The sequence below is a fragment of the Apus apus genome, chromosome 6 (genome assembly GCF_020740795.1).
Source record: "Apus apus isolate bApuApu2 chromosome 6, bApuApu2.pri.cur, whole genome shotgun sequence".
Taxonomy (NCBI): domain Eukaryota; kingdom Metazoa; phylum Chordata; class Aves; order Apodiformes; family Apodidae; genus Apus; species Apus apus.
Window position 1 is genome coordinate 24015968 of NC_067287.1, and position 15306 is coordinate 24031273.

General features: G+C 36.8%; 1 protein-coding gene across 5 annotated transcripts in view; it reads left to right on the forward strand.

The window, feature by feature from the left end:
- The window catches only part of OSBPL6 (oxysterol binding protein like 6), a 94860-nt gene that overhangs the window by 55701 nt on the left and 23853 nt on the right, over positions 1-15306 (forward strand). For 2 of the 5 annotated variants that reach the window (XM_051623256.1, XM_051623258.1), the window contains exons 4-13: positions 905-1027; positions 1434-1487; positions 2033-2146; positions 2264-2428; positions 2904-3036; positions 3467-3570; positions 4394-4486; positions 9151-9225; positions 13344-13509; positions 14355-14485. In XM_051623256.1, the coding sequence (XP_051479216.1) occupies positions 905-1027; positions 1434-1487; positions 2033-2146; positions 2264-2428; positions 2904-3036; positions 3467-3570; positions 4394-4486; positions 9151-9225; positions 13344-13509; positions 14355-14485 (1158 nt within the window). The remainder of the gene's footprint in view (positions 1-904; positions 1028-1433; positions 1488-2032; positions 2147-2263; positions 2429-2903; positions 3037-3466; positions 3571-4393; positions 4487-9150; positions 9226-13343; positions 13510-14354; positions 14486-15306) is intronic. The other 3 variants (XM_051623257.1, XM_051623260.1, XM_051623259.1) reach the window with 2 other exon arrangements.

Sequence of the window (15306 nt, forward strand, 5' to 3'; positions counted from 1 at the left end):
GCTTTCCTTTAAATTTCTCTTAATACAGTGAAAATGAATGCAGGGAAATAATAATAGAAAAAAATTCTAAAGGTGCAGATTTCTAAAGGTGCAATTAATCTGTGAAACTCTGTCATAAAATGCCTTTTAAGACAAGAGCTGGCTACATTCAAAATCAACAGTAAACCAACCACTTCTGCTTGTTTTTCTGATTTTAAGGAAAAATTAGAGTATCCAGAATTGATGTAGCTTGTATTTTAAAGATCAGAAGACATACAGCTTTGTTATGATCAGGGAATACCATGAAGGGCACTGCTAATATATGCCCATGTATTTAGCAGTATGTTGGTTTTTTTTAGACATGGGATACTCTGAGCGAAGGTACATTTTTAACATGCAGATTGTGCCTGTATTCCACTTGCAAAATCTTTTCAGTCCTTTTAGTTCTTACAGTGCAATGCTAATTTGTGAGGTGCTTCTGGAGAGACTTCACAGATGGTCAGAGCCACTAGCACTTTCACACTGTTACATCCAGTAGCAGGTCTGACCTTTCTTGTACTTAGCTCAGCCACAATTTGATTCTGCTTTCATGTATTCGGATGTTTTTATTTCATTGGGATGCAGTGCTTGCTAGGAACAGCTTTCCAGACCCACCCTCAGGTTGCAATTCAATTACAGTGTTAAACTTCTTTAAAAGCTTCAACTTCTTTTAGTTACCTGGTAAGGGTTACATTCCCAACATATTCATATCCAGCAGTTTCAAATGAAATACAGCTGGACATAATTCAGTCACCATGTAGTCTGGTACCTAAATAGACTAATGTAAAAGCCTACCCCTCCTCTAGTCTCAGTCTTGCACTGAAGAATTTTTCATCATGTGTGTGCACTGTTAATTAATCCATGTGTCTTCATACGTTTTCACCAGGAACCTGACAGCTGGGAAATCATAGAGGGTCTGAAAATAGGCCAGACCAATGTCCAGAAGCCAGACAAACATGAAGGTTTCATGCTGAAGAAGAGAAAATGGCCTTTAAAAGGTTGGCACAAGGTAAATGCCTCATAAACCAGTCAAAAGGTTATTATGTCATTTTATGAGATGGGTTTTTTTTTGCCTAGAGGAAATTAGGATGTCAAATAAATGCCCGGGATTTTGGTGTATGACTTTTTCTTCAAATTGTGTTGTTTTGTCACCTTATTAAAAAAAGTTATGTCTCCATAAATTAAGTTAAACCTTGAACATAATGTTGAAAAAAGAGAATCTAGTTTTTCTTGCTTAGAAGATAATTGTTGTCAAAAACAAGCAAGAAGATTATTCAATACTGTACTTAGCCTCTCTTTCCAACCCACAAACATGCCTTAATTGCTACAAAGTAATTATTTTCTTTTGCAGATAAATTATTGTACAAAATTGAAATTGCATCTGCTCAATATATATATTTTTTTTTTTTTTTCAGAGGTTTTTTGTCTTGGATAATGGAATGTTGAAATATTCAAAGTCACCAATTGATGTAAGTAAAGTTGAAGACCATTTACAAATTTTTATTGGAATTCAGCCTGCCAGGATGATTAAATACCATGCTCAGTCTATGCATATTTATGACTGCACACACATAAAAGTTATTCATTGATTCAAAGAGAAATCTGCACATAGAAACATGTAAGGTTTTGGTTACAATAGTGGTTACAATATACTCAAGGGATATAAAGGATAGCATTAAGTTAATTAGATATGATACCAATAATTATGAAGTGAAAGCAGCAGGGAGCTGAGTACTGTCTAATTTTCTCTGCTTCTTACCTGTAGCTGTGTACTGGTTTGAACCAACACAATTTAAATTTGGAGATGCCTCTGCACCAAGCACTTATTGGCAGATACTCGATCTGTCTATAAATATATTATGTAGTTAGTCTGACTACAGGTTTTATTTTTAACATGGCTTTACGTTAAAGTGTTTACAAAATGGGAAACCATTTCAGCACCAGATTTTTTTTGTTAAATATAGTGAAGAAGTGCACAATACTACCAATTTCTTACCCTGCCTTTTTATTTTAGATACAGAAGGGAAAAGTCCATGGCAGCATTGATGTTGGTTTATCAGTTATGTCTATAAAAAAGAAGGCTCGTAGAATAGATCTTGACACAGAAGAACACATCTACCATCTAAAGGTAAAAAACTGTGCAAATGCTTGCTCTCTTTTCATCCACAGTAGAAATAAATAAAACTGTAAAAGATACAGAAAAGCAGTATTTTGAATGCTTTCTTGATAGTGAATTTGCTTCCAGGTGAAGTCCCAGGATTCATTTGATGCATGGGTTTCAAAATTACGCCACCACCGGTTGTACCGTCAGAATGAGATTGTGAGATCTCCAAGAGATGCTAGCTTTCATATATTCCCTTCAGCCTCTACTACAGAGTCTTCACCAGCTGCTAATGCATCCGATGGAAAGGTTTGTAGTCTTCTTGTGGAAAACTCATGCCTGCTGGGCTTGCTTACGGACAGTTTCAGTGGGCTCCGCTTGTAATGCCAGTGGAGAGGCGTTTCCACTGTGGGAACCAGCAGCCAGCAAAAAAGCCGTGTGTGTGTGTGCAGCTGGAAGGCTGTCTAATTTAGGCCTTTCTGCAGCCTTCATCTGCTGTAGAGATCTTGCAAAGAATTCACCACCCCCAGAGTGATTTGCACTTGCCTTTGTCATTAGGGACAAATCTCTCTCTTTACTGTTTGATAATATTCTTGCTCTTAAACAACAGCTTTCTAACTGGTAGGTAGGAGACACGGTTTGCTTGTCTTGGTTAAACTACATAGGCAAATCACAGATGTCACTGAAATTACAATGCATATTTTTTTCTTCTTATTCTGAAGTAATGTGGTGATTATGCTGACTGACCAAGAACAGTAAATTTAAGCATTTTATTATGCCTTAGGTGCAACAAAATAGCTTCCCCTGGCAGTCTCCTGTACCTTGCAGTAGCAGCCTTCCTGTTACCTGCACTACTGGACAGAGTAAAGTAGCTGCCTGGTTGCAGGACTCTGAAGAGATGGACAGATGTGCAGAAGGTTAGTCTTTACCTCTTCATGCCTTGTTCTTTCAGCAAAGCTCCTTGTTGATATAAAATAAGAAACAGTCAGTAAAGTTGTTAAGTTGCATCTTTACATACACATGAAGTAGCTTTTCAGGTAATCAGATGCTTGTCGTGGGAACTTCCCTCTCTGCATGTTCTGGGATGTTGCTTTTAAAATTTATCTTAATGGATATAATTGTTAAAATGTGATCAACTTTTTAAGTCCAGACTTGTTGCTGACTCCAATAGAAATAACAAGTGCTCAACATCTCTAAAAAGAAAGCTTTTATTTAGATGCCTTACTACTAGGTATTTGGACATTTAACTTTTATAATGCAATAAAGTACTAATGAGGGACATCATGGCAAAAGAAAAAAAAAGTCTGAACTAAAGCACCTAATGTATTTTTGTTTTATATCTGTTAGATCTTGCTCATTGTCAGTCAAGCCTCGTGGAACTCAGTAAACTTCTTCAAAATTTAGAAATACTACAGAGAACTCAGTCAGCACCAAATTTCACAGACATGCAGGTAAATATGCTTGAACATATATAATGTCACTGAAGCATTTGTTCTCTGCATTAAGGGAAATATAGAGCTGTTGTCTGTTAATTCAGAGTAATTTTCTGAAACTTGTGGATGAAAAGCTTATCTTCTGTTGTATCTTAATCGTGTGTAATAATGTTTCATGTGTAAACAAATAGTTAAGACACTAAATATTTGAGCTAAATAGGAGGAATCTCATTATTAAGTCTTTGGAAAGCAAACCTGAGAACATGTAGAAATACATGTTGTTGAAATACACTGAAATTGTATTTAAGGAATTTTTATTGTGTTGAGTAAGATACCATCTTAAGTTTTAAGTAGTGGAGACCCAAGGACCCTCAATTATAAAGCAAAAAGAGATGCTAAATCCTAAATACTTTCTTCCTTTCTCACTCAGTCCCCTTGAGTACGCAATCTTTCAGTGGCATTGGTGTGTTGGGAAGTTGAGTTCGAATGAGGTGACAAGACTTATTATTGCTTTCAGGAGGAGGTTTACTGTGCATTTCTCTGAGTAGTACTGAATAGAAATCCATGAGGATTTCAAGAACTGGTCCTAAATATTGTGCTCTCATGAAGGAAGTATACCAGTAATTTTGCTTAATGAGCTAAACATATTGTATGTTTATAGAAGTGTATGGATAGCTACAGCTACTGCTGTAGTTGCATGCCCTGACAGTAGCATTCTTCTCCTTATTTTCTAATTTCTAGATGTCTAATGTTGCAATTCTTTTCTAACTTGCTCTGCTCTCTATGTTGCTTGTGTCAACTTAATAGTACTTTGTCGCTTTTAACTATTTGTGTAATGTAGGCTAACTGTGTAGATATTTCAAAGAAAGACAAGCGGGTCACGAGACGATGGAGAACAAAAAGTGTCAGCAAAGATGCAAAAATTCAACTTCAGGTACTGAATGCACAATGTTTTACTTTTCACTGTACTTTTAGATTAACTTTAAGCATGAAATTACAGATTATCTGAAAGTAGGACATCTATGTACTGTCTCTTATGTTCCTGACAATGTAAATTAAATGTCAGTTTTTTGTTTAAACTTAACACAGTGAGAAAAGTATTGATTTTTCTCTCATTCATATGAAAACACTGCCATCTAGGGAAAGGAGGGGGATCTGAAATCTAGTCAGTTAAGGTGCTAAAAAGGCAATATGCATGCAGCACATGGGGATACTGTTGTTCTATCTCACATTTGCCAAGAAGGGCAGTTGAACAGGTGGCATGAAGCTAAAAGCAGAAAACATGAATAAAATACTAAAAACACCAGTTGTCTTTGTCAATACCTATACTAGGAATGTTACTAATGACAAGTATTTTCACAAACCTTCTCTTATGGAAAAGGTCAGTATGGGAACAAGCCAAATAATCTGAAGAATAAATTATGTGAGGAAAGAATTTACCCCATCATGTCTTAGAGCTGGAAAGTAAAAGCACAGAAATAAGCACAATACACTTTTATTACTGCTTGATGCAGGGTCTCTTACTGTGTTTTGTCATAAGTAGTTACGTATTTTGAGGCCTAATCCAAAACCTAATGTTTTTTATAATTTAGCAACTGATAATGAAGACTATATTCAATTGCCTTCAGAAGCTAATGGTCACCACTGTGCTGTATACAATAGAATAAATAAATGTCAGCATTTTTTATGTGTTTAAATTCCTTTAAAACTTTGAAAGCCTTTAATATGTCCACTAGAGGCCAAATAAGGAGTTTTCTGTGACTCATTCAAGATTCATAATCTTAAGCAAAGAAGAAATTGTAGTTGCATCAGCTTTCTCATTGTAGCTGTTGTAGGTGTTTTTTCTTTCTACCTGTTATACTAGATAAATCACAATAGGTTGAACAATGAAGCATCTGTTAGGATTAAAAAGATTTATTAACAAAGGAATTCTGGTGATGATGTCATGTCCTGTTACCTGGATTTGAAGGATCACTGTGTCTCCCTGCTGCTGTATAACATAAGCAAATAAAAACAGCAGGAAAATGGATGCAAGTACTTGATGCCTGTGAAGAGACAGATGCATGTTCTTCTTTCATGTCAGAGAAATTCCTCTCCACACCAATTATGAAAAAATGAGAGCAGTCACTGTGTGATGATCTAGAGGGTGTCATGAGGAACTACGAGCTGTTCCTACCTTGCCTGTGCTTGGCCAAAGTGACACTTGTCTCAGCTTCTGTCAGTTTGGCAACTGATTCTTAAACTGCCGTTTGTGACTTGGCAGCAGTTGTGTCTTAGCTGCTGAAATTCTTAATTGCAGATGATTTGCAGGTTCCCCTGAGAGGGTTTGTGTGCATAGCACTGATTTATGTGGGTCTGTTGCTTCTGGGTTGATAATGAACTCTGATTAACTTGGGTCAGCATAAACTCTTGGCAAGCTTAATGCTGGAAATGTAAAGCTTATTTTGTAAGAGCAAAGCATTAATGACTGATTTATAAATTAATTTGCAGTGAAACAGAAACAACATTATTCTAAATTATATGGAACATGAAGACTCCTTTTTGTCTGCTCCATGGTCTTGCCTAGTTTGATGGGCTCAACACATTGTTTATTTTTCCAGTGGCACTCCTGTCCCTTGAATGATCTAAAACTGTGATCTGTGTGAGATGGCTTCACTCTGACTCATTGTTTCTAACTAGCTCATGTTGCTGTTGCACTAAAATGGGGATTTCCTCCCATGCCTAGGTGCTTTGTAAGCTTACAGTCCCATTTTCTTGTTCTGTGAGTCATTCCTTCTAGCTTCAGTAGCCTTCCTTATGAGTCATTTTTTTCAAGACTATTCCAACTCTTTATAAACAGTTTATCAGGGTATTCACTTCTGAGAATAATTTTTTTCTAGTTTGTGGTCATTTCTTCATGGTGCCTTCATGTGATTTGCTATTAAATGGTTGATATTTGGTACTAAAAAAAATTATATTGTCCTTTTCTGTTCCCCATGCCTCCATACATCTTACTAGTTTTAGGGGATAAAGCTAATACTAACATACTAACTTTAAGCTAGTTGCACTATTAATTCAATTTGAAATACTTGCACCTATTTATTTTAGAATGAGCAGTTGTTAACTACCACCAAAAGACCTTTGATAGTATGATGTTGAGAGCCATCCCTCTGGGAGCATAAAAATTAGAGAGCTCTCTGTGTAGGTGTCTTGTTCACGAGTAATGGAGAATGAGGGTTTAATTTTTCTAGTTCAGCATCCACTGTGTAAGATGTAAGGAGCAAATTCCCCCATCCACATTTTGTGTCGTACTTGTTACTAGCTTTTTGTTAATAACGTAGCTTCTGTTGTAATCCTGCTAAAACGTTTTGCAATATGAATGCTAGGTGCCCAAAGTATTTAAAACATACTTTTTCTTGTAAGAAAAGCTGCTTGCTTTGTTTCTTAGAAATATCTATTTACTAGTTAGGTATACTAGTTCTGTATGCAGTTAACTTTGCTCACACAGGTAATCCCAGTGATTAGAGTGGGGTTACTCCCAGAACTGTATCTGCTGTGTGCTACTGCATGTAGCATTTGTGTATACATTTGCAGGCTTGGGGGTTTAGTATTGCTAAATATGTTAGAATTAACAGCTTAATTTACAGGCTATTACTTGGGAGTAATACCTGGACTGCTTCTCTGAAGAAAGATTTCTTTTAAGAAGGATGTTTATTTTGTTTTTTTTAAATCCTATTTAAAGTCTTATGAAAATGGTCAACAGGTTAGTTGACCTGTATTAATTCCTTTTACAAATAATACTTTTGTACAAACAAATGAGCTGTGGGTTTGGTGGGTAGTTTTCCCCTTTGAGTAGATGTCCAATTTTCATTGTTATGACGATATGAAGATGTTAAAAAACCAACAACAACAAACTGAAAAACAGTAAAATGAACTAACATTGATTAGATTTCCCCCAAAAGCTCAGAGCTCTGAAGTCAGAGAATGGCTGAGTTGGCTGTTTTTTTGGGGTTTGGTTGGTTGGTTGTTTTCCCCCAGGGTGAGCAGTTTAATAGAGAACTATATAGTGTGGAGCAACCTGAAGTCATCTTGCTCTACTGAGGCTTTCAGCTCAGAAATTAAACCAGACCCAAAGACTGGTAGATCTATATATATATTTGTGCATGCCTTTCTCTCTTTACATATATATTTATACATGTCCGTGTTAGTTATACAAGAATATTCTTCCAAACTTATATTCACAGGATAGACATACTTCTGTAGAGCACGAAGAGCTTTACATTATGCGTATGATGCATTTTTTGCTTGAACAATGCTTATACTGTATATTTTAGAGGTTAGGTACATTTTTTTAATGTTAGAGTTGTATAAAGTGTTCCAAAGCAAGGTTTCTATTGCTGTGATCATTAGACAACCCTTCCATTGTCAGTAGTACTGCCACTACTATCTGCCAGAGTGTGAAGGGTATGACTGTTCTCAGATGCAGCAACCCTACCAGCAGGAATTTTACAGGAGCAAGACACTTGAGCTAGTAATTAAACTATGACATCTTCAGCATGGTTTTCATGTGTCTAGTCTATACCATTGTTATTGGCACCCAGTCCGCTTTCAGAAAAGGTAAACAAGTATATAGATTTTAAAATACTCAGGTGGCTATAGATGCAGATTTAGGGGAAGAAAACTGTAAAGGCATTGAAAATTGTTTTCTAAAGGCAGAAAGGTGGTTTTTCTAGTCTTCTAAAATCTTAAAATTGCTCCAAAATAATGACATTTTGATCATACATTAAACAGAAGGACTTTATAATAGGTGTAGAGATCCTCTGTATTAGGCAATTACTTGCATTACTTTTATATGTCATGATGAATTTACTTACAAGTCAAATAAAAGTGCGATTAAGCAGATGAGGCCACAAGTTAGGCATGCAGAAAAGGAAGTAGTTATTGGAATAGTTAGTTTTCATTTGTGATGCTTTATCTGAATTTTTGCATTGGTGTGAGAGCCAAGCCTTCAGTAATGCACAAAAGTAGTTGGAACTCAAAAAAGTGGTATGTGGAAATAATGAATAAATATCTCAAGGACGGACATGGAAATGCTAAAGCTGTGCACAAGAATGTTTACATAAGCAAGCTCACTATAACACATGCACTGACAGGTTTTACCGTTGAGATGCATGCATTATCAATGACCACAGTTCATGCACTTCCACTAATGCAAAGTGATCTCTTTAAGAATTCGTCTTCTAGGTGTTCAAGTGACCCTCAGAAGGATTTTTTTGTGTGTGTTTTCTGTCATACCATAGCATTCTTTTTCTTTTTCCATAATTGCCTTATGACTCTGAACGGCACTGCTAATAGGTTTTTTTTGTAGTCTTAGTGAGTGTGCACTGCAGTCCAACTCATCTAAAGATAATTTTAGTGAAGTATCTAGCTTTTTTATGTCTCTGGCATACACAACTCAAAACATGTAATATGTCCTCAGAATGTGTAGACCATAAGAGGTAACAAAACTGAAATCCACTTAAAGACTCTCCCTCTCCCTTTTCTGATCACCTTTCATCATCCTGTGTCCCATCACCCCTTCCCTTTTCCTCTACTTCCTTCTCTTGCATTCACTGTCAGGAAGGGCCGGCACCGAAGGGGCAGTTCAGCACAACACGACGCCGGCAGAGACTAGCAGCTGCAGTGGCTACAACAGTGAGTGGATTTAAAAATCAAGGGATAGCTCTAAAGATGGGAAGCTGTGTAACTTGAATGTGTATTGAGCTTATGAAAATGTTTCTTGCACTCTTTGGAGGTGTCCATGCTACCCACTTTCAACTGAGTTTCTAAGAAGTTGTCAGGCGTGACACAAATTCCGTAAGTGTGGGTCTGAGCTTGTTTATGTCGTACATGTCCCTCCTCCTTTATTTAAGTGCAAGTGACAGTTAGATTCAGGCTCTGCAATATTTGAACATGTCTTTGACATGCTCTGGTACATACTATACAAAAATGGAAAGAAATTATCAAATTCTGTGAAAATATTAATATGACAGTCATAGCAAGACAGCTGAAACAAGGAGATTTATTATGAACAGCCATGGAATTATAAAATATCCTCTTTTTTTTCCTTTTTTAGTAGTATAAGGTTAGCCTTTTCATTTGAGATACTTTCTGTTTACCTTCCATAATCCCAAAAAGTCATATTACTACCTCTGGTGTTTGTATTTAGTTTTGATAATTCTCTAAGTCTTGGATGCAAAATCTGGAGCTATGAATTCAACACAGGGGCTGGGAATTGGGAGGGGGCAGCACTGTTTGTGAAACCAGATTAGCATCAGAAGGATATCCTGCCTTATTAGGAAAGCACTTACTAGGAATGCACATCCATCAACTTATTAGTACAACAGCTAGATAGTGAAGACTCTGTGCAGCCAAAGACTGAAGTATGCTTTAAATGCATTTCCCTTACATAGGCCAATCAGTGAATGTCTTCACCAGGCTGAAGTGTTCCAGGGTTTGCTGCACCAGCCCATAGCTAAAATCCCCTAGATCAAACATAGCTTCTGCTTAAGCCTGAATACCTTGAACTCCTGCTACCCAAACCATAGAACTCTGTTATTGTTAGGTCTCCCTTAAAAGCATGAGATAAAGAAGTGTTTCTCTAGTTATTAACTAATTAAACTAATTAACTAATCTAAATTTATTCCCCTCTAATCAGTTGATGTGGAATGCTGTGCTCAATAATTGATGGATATTTTGACTTCATTGATCTGCCTGCCTAGCAGAGAAATCTGCCCCCTTCTCAGCTTACATGGTTGAGCAGTGTCAGTGAGAGGCTCTAACTAGTAGGTTCAGCAGTAATGAGCAGAATTGGCAAGATCTGTACCAAGGAGTGCTTAAGTGGAGCAAATACATCTAGACTTAGATTGCAAGTCAGTATGAGTCGAGGGAATTGCTGAGTTGTTGCTTGCAGCTAAAGTGAGGACCTGGTAAAGGAGGTCTTAGAGGAGCTGGAAAAAGCACAGGAGGAAGGAAGACCAGAGGCACCACCATGAGTCTGCAGCCGTTGCATTGGTTGTGGCAATGGCCTGTTTTTTACTGGCTGATGTAGCAAAGTACTTCTCTCCCAGATGGTGAAGCTTTGTGTATAGACTGAGGGATACAGAATTACATCAGGTAAATGCACAGCAGAAAGAGGAGTTTTTACTTTACAAGCCGCTCTAAAAACAGACTGTTCCTACATGAACACCTAGTTCTGAAGAAGGTGATGGGTGAGTAGGTATTAGCCTCTGGTGTAGAGCAGAAAGTCCGGACAAGGTACATCTGAGATCATGTCTTGAAGAGTATGTGTATGGAGGAAGCTAGAGTGATGCATCAGGAAGGTAAATTTTTTTATAAAATAACCAACCAAAAAAGAGAATGGTAGTAAAGTCAGAATCACGTCACTGTGGTTATAGAGAGAAAGCACAGCAGTGAAAGAAAAGGGGAAGAGAAGTATGTTGGCAGTTTTGTGTTCTGTTGCCTATTCAAGAGATTGGAAGAATTTGTTGTGTGTGGAATTTTTCTTCAGTTGTGGAAAGTAGCTTGGGAACTTTTCTAAAATATGCATTTGAGGAGCGTTCATGTCAGTGAACAGTATTTTTTGTTCTTATATTTAAAGCAGTCGGCAAAGCAGCTACTTGTCTCTGTCATGTGAATGTGTTTCTAGGACATACTGAAAATGTGTTTTCTCCAATAAACCTCACTGCAGAAACGTTGTTTTTCAGCCTAGCTAGCTGAGGATGGACCTAAAGCAGGTCTCTTCAGCTAGGTTCATCACAAAGTGACTAAAGACCCCCCCTGCCATGTGTGGGCAGCCTGCCCACGGCTCTGCCAGTCTGTGTGGGGCTGCAACAACCTGCCCCATCACCACAGGCGTGTGGCGTTGCAGGTCCTTTCCCTTGAGCTCCTGCGTAATAGCTGGGTTCAGTATTCTTTCCTGCCTTCTGGATGGACTTGAGGGTTGGGTGTGTCTTTCCCATGCAACCAGCTATCATGTAGTCATCTATTCTGCCCTCCTAGAGCCATCTGGAGCAATCGAACCTTTGTGGTGCTCCCAGTCAAAAAATTCTGGGAACTTGTACTTCAATTTAGGAAGTGAAAATATTTTATAACAAAAATTTGAAACTAACTTACATTTGTTCACATTAGTCAATTAACCTAGTTTTGTTGGGTTGTTGGAAGTGGCAATCTGGTACTGGTGAAGAATATAATGGGGTAAATATCCAGTATGAACCGATTCTACATCTCCGGTTAATGAAGTCTTCTTGGTGAGGCTAAAATGAGGTCCAGTAAAAAATACCTACTTCGTTGATACAGCTGGAAATCAAAATACATGAGAAAAAAGAATAAAATTTCTACTGGATAGGTGCCATAGAGCTATTATCTTATGGGCTGTATGTACCTGGAAATTTACAAAGAACAGGATGGAAAATGGTATTTAGCAAAGTATGCTCATGCATTAAATAAGATGCAATTAGTAGATTCAACAGGATTTGGAGGATTTCATTGAGTAATCAGAATCCCAAAACATCTATTCATGACAACTTTTACAGGAAGAGAGTGATAAAACCATTCCAAATATCAAGGTACCAATTTAAAATATTGATGGTAGTATAGAATTTATCTGTTGATAAAAATTTTTAGTAATATGACTTTTTTTTGTTATCTGCTACTCTTTATCATGCTTCAGAAGACACGTGATATTTTGGCCCCGTTTTTCATATTTGAATAATTAAATTGGGCTGCAGTGTAGAAACTCTTGATTTATATATTTGTTTTATACATTAGTATAATGAAATAAATTCTATTTGATGTGTTCAATGTTTAACAGTATTTCATATTTAAGAAACAAAATGTAGTTCTGCATGCCTTTCCTTTGCATTTAGATTTGAAAATCGGGTTCTTGGCCTGATTTTTATACAAATATGTGTAAATGGTAAAATAAAATACAACATATGCTCACACGCACACCTCATAAATATAAGAGTGGTAGCCATACACTGTGTATGTAGTATATAGGTAACTGTTCAGTACATGTGGTACATGTATATATAACTTACAGAGACTTGCATGTGTATTTTTTTACTGTACCTGAAGAGTATAGAAGGAGAAAGAGAAGTGGAGATGATAATAAACTAAATTCTGTGCTCCATCTTACTAAACTGTTACTTTTTGCATTTATTTATGATTCATGTACTGTAAATGAAAATCAGGTGGAGTTTTGATTTTGTTGTTGTTGTTTCTTTCTTTAGACAGAAAGATTGTAAAAAGACTGTGCTTTTTCCCCTCTTCGCAGTTGCCAGTACAGTGAGTTTCAACTTGAGATTTGCCAGTAATTTTGAAAATTCAATTATATATTTGATAATATTGTATCCTCTTTCTAGATCTGTGGAGGAACTTGCATACTTCAAATATTGATATTGTAACAACAGTCATATTACATGTTCTTCTAAATGTCAAAATACAAAGCAGTCATGGTTCAGTTTTCCAGTCATCTTTTAAGCATTAGGAAATGATCCAGTTCATAAATGTTAGAACTTAGATGCTCAATTTTTAGCTGTTAGCTGTGTATGTAGGCCTTCTTTTTTCTGTTTCAGTGAAAAATTTCAAGAGAATTCTGCATCAGCTGTGCTGAGACTTAAAAGAGTAAAAAGCTACATGTTCACTCCTACCATGTTCTTCTTACTGTGAACTAAGTCTTTTGTTTTCAGAAGAAATCTGTATTTTGTTTCAACAGAGTCAAAAGCTTAGTTGCACCTTATACAGTATTTCTTCACTTTATCTTGCTTTAGGTCCCTTTTAGTGCTACAATGTCACCTGTTCGACTGCATTCATCCAATCCCAACCTTTGTGCAGACATTGAGTTTCAGACTCCCCCAAGCCATGTAACAGACCCCCTGGAGTGCTCTACCGAGTACCTGAAGCTTCAAGAAGAATTCTGCCTGATGGCACAAAAAGGTAACTGAAAATGTCAAGCCTTTCCTTTATTGTGCTTCTCTGTTGTCTTTCTTTATTGCCTTCACTTAGTTATGGCCAGGGCATTCATCTGCATTAAATTAAATTGTATAAGAATTTTTAGCTGCTCAGGTGGCTTATATAGAGACAACAAGTCATCTAAACTACTGAGTTTGCAGACATGTTGTTTCTCAAGAAAATGCTTTATTTTTTCCCAATGATGAATCAAAAGGTCACTGCTACGTATTACATTGTGCCATTCAGTTTTGTGCAGTGTTTTCTACACCAATGAAAACAGAAGAAAAGCTTATTACAAAGATGTACTTTAGAAATACCATTTTATTTTCAATAAATGAATGGTCCTACATACTGAAAAATACTATTTCTAAAGGGTTTGTTGTCAATTTGCTACCTGTTGTATAACAAACAGGAAAAAAGTGAGACTGATATCTTTAAAAATTTCAAAAACCTGTTCAAAGGTCAAATAATCCTCTTTATTAGTGTGAGTCTGATGTTATTGTTACTCTGAAAAGAAAAATAAATAAAAAAACAGAAGGAAAAGTATACACATGCAATACATGCTTTCGAAATAGTCACCTTTCCATATGTTCAGCAGCAAGAATATGCTCGGATGACGTATGTGTGAACATACAGTATACTCATTACACCCTCTAGCTGTGTTTGTACCTAATTTGGTATGGATAACTTGAAGTTCAGATCCTTGTTTCAAACTTCTGTAATTGTGGAATGGAAATCTCACTCTCTGTCTTTATTGCTGAAATATTTTAGTAGATGTCAATGTGCATTTCTGTAGCTGACAAAACACTGGTTTCCTTCTTTTCTCTTAGTGCATTCTCTTTTGAAGTCTGCCTTTAACAGCATAGCTATAGAGAAGGAGAAACTTAAGCAGATTGTTTCAGAGCAGGATCTTACAAGCCACAATGCTCAAGTAGCATGCCTCAGACAGTCCCTCCAACAGGTATGTTCATGATTTGATTTCAAGCACATCTAGCTTGCCAGATGCACGATTTCTTTTGTATTTTGGCCATTTCCTGAGGTAGAAGGAGCCAAGAAAAAGCCACGTTGTTGACCAGAACTATGACATATGTTTCGTTATGACATAGTTCTAACCTCAGTGCATGTGGTGGTGAAGGATATGGTTTGTTTGTGTAAGCGTGTACCTGTTAAGGTTTTCCAAAGTAGAGAAAAAGGATTTTTATACAAATGCTAGATTTCTTTCTTGGCTGTTTTCAACACAGCCAAGGAGATATTCTTGTTTTCTTAACTAAGTTTTACATTTTTACTATACTTTCAGATTTATAGAATTATAGAACTAAGACCCTTGGGATCCCCGAGTCCAGCCATCATCCCTACTCTACAAAGTTCTCCCCTAAACCATATCCATCAACACCACATCCAAACAACCCTTAAACACATCCAGGGATGGTGACTCAACTACCACCATTTGTTTTATATGTCCTTGTCTCTAACTGCAAAAGGGATCCTGGGCTACAGGATAGTCATGGGTAAACTGTTTTTTCAGATACACAACTGTTACGGTCCATCATCTTTCCTACTTAAGCAAAAGGAAAAATTATAATTGGCTTTAGTGGGATGAAGTAAAGCAACAGTAAGTCCTCAGGTTGCAAAATAACTCAATTTTTAAAATTCCTTTTCAAGGAAACAAAAGTTTCTACTCTGAAGAATGGTTTGGTGTGGAGTACTGCCTCTGCAAGAAATATTAGCAGAGGTTTAAAGGCAGACAGAACTTCACCCAAATATGTACATGATTTCATACAC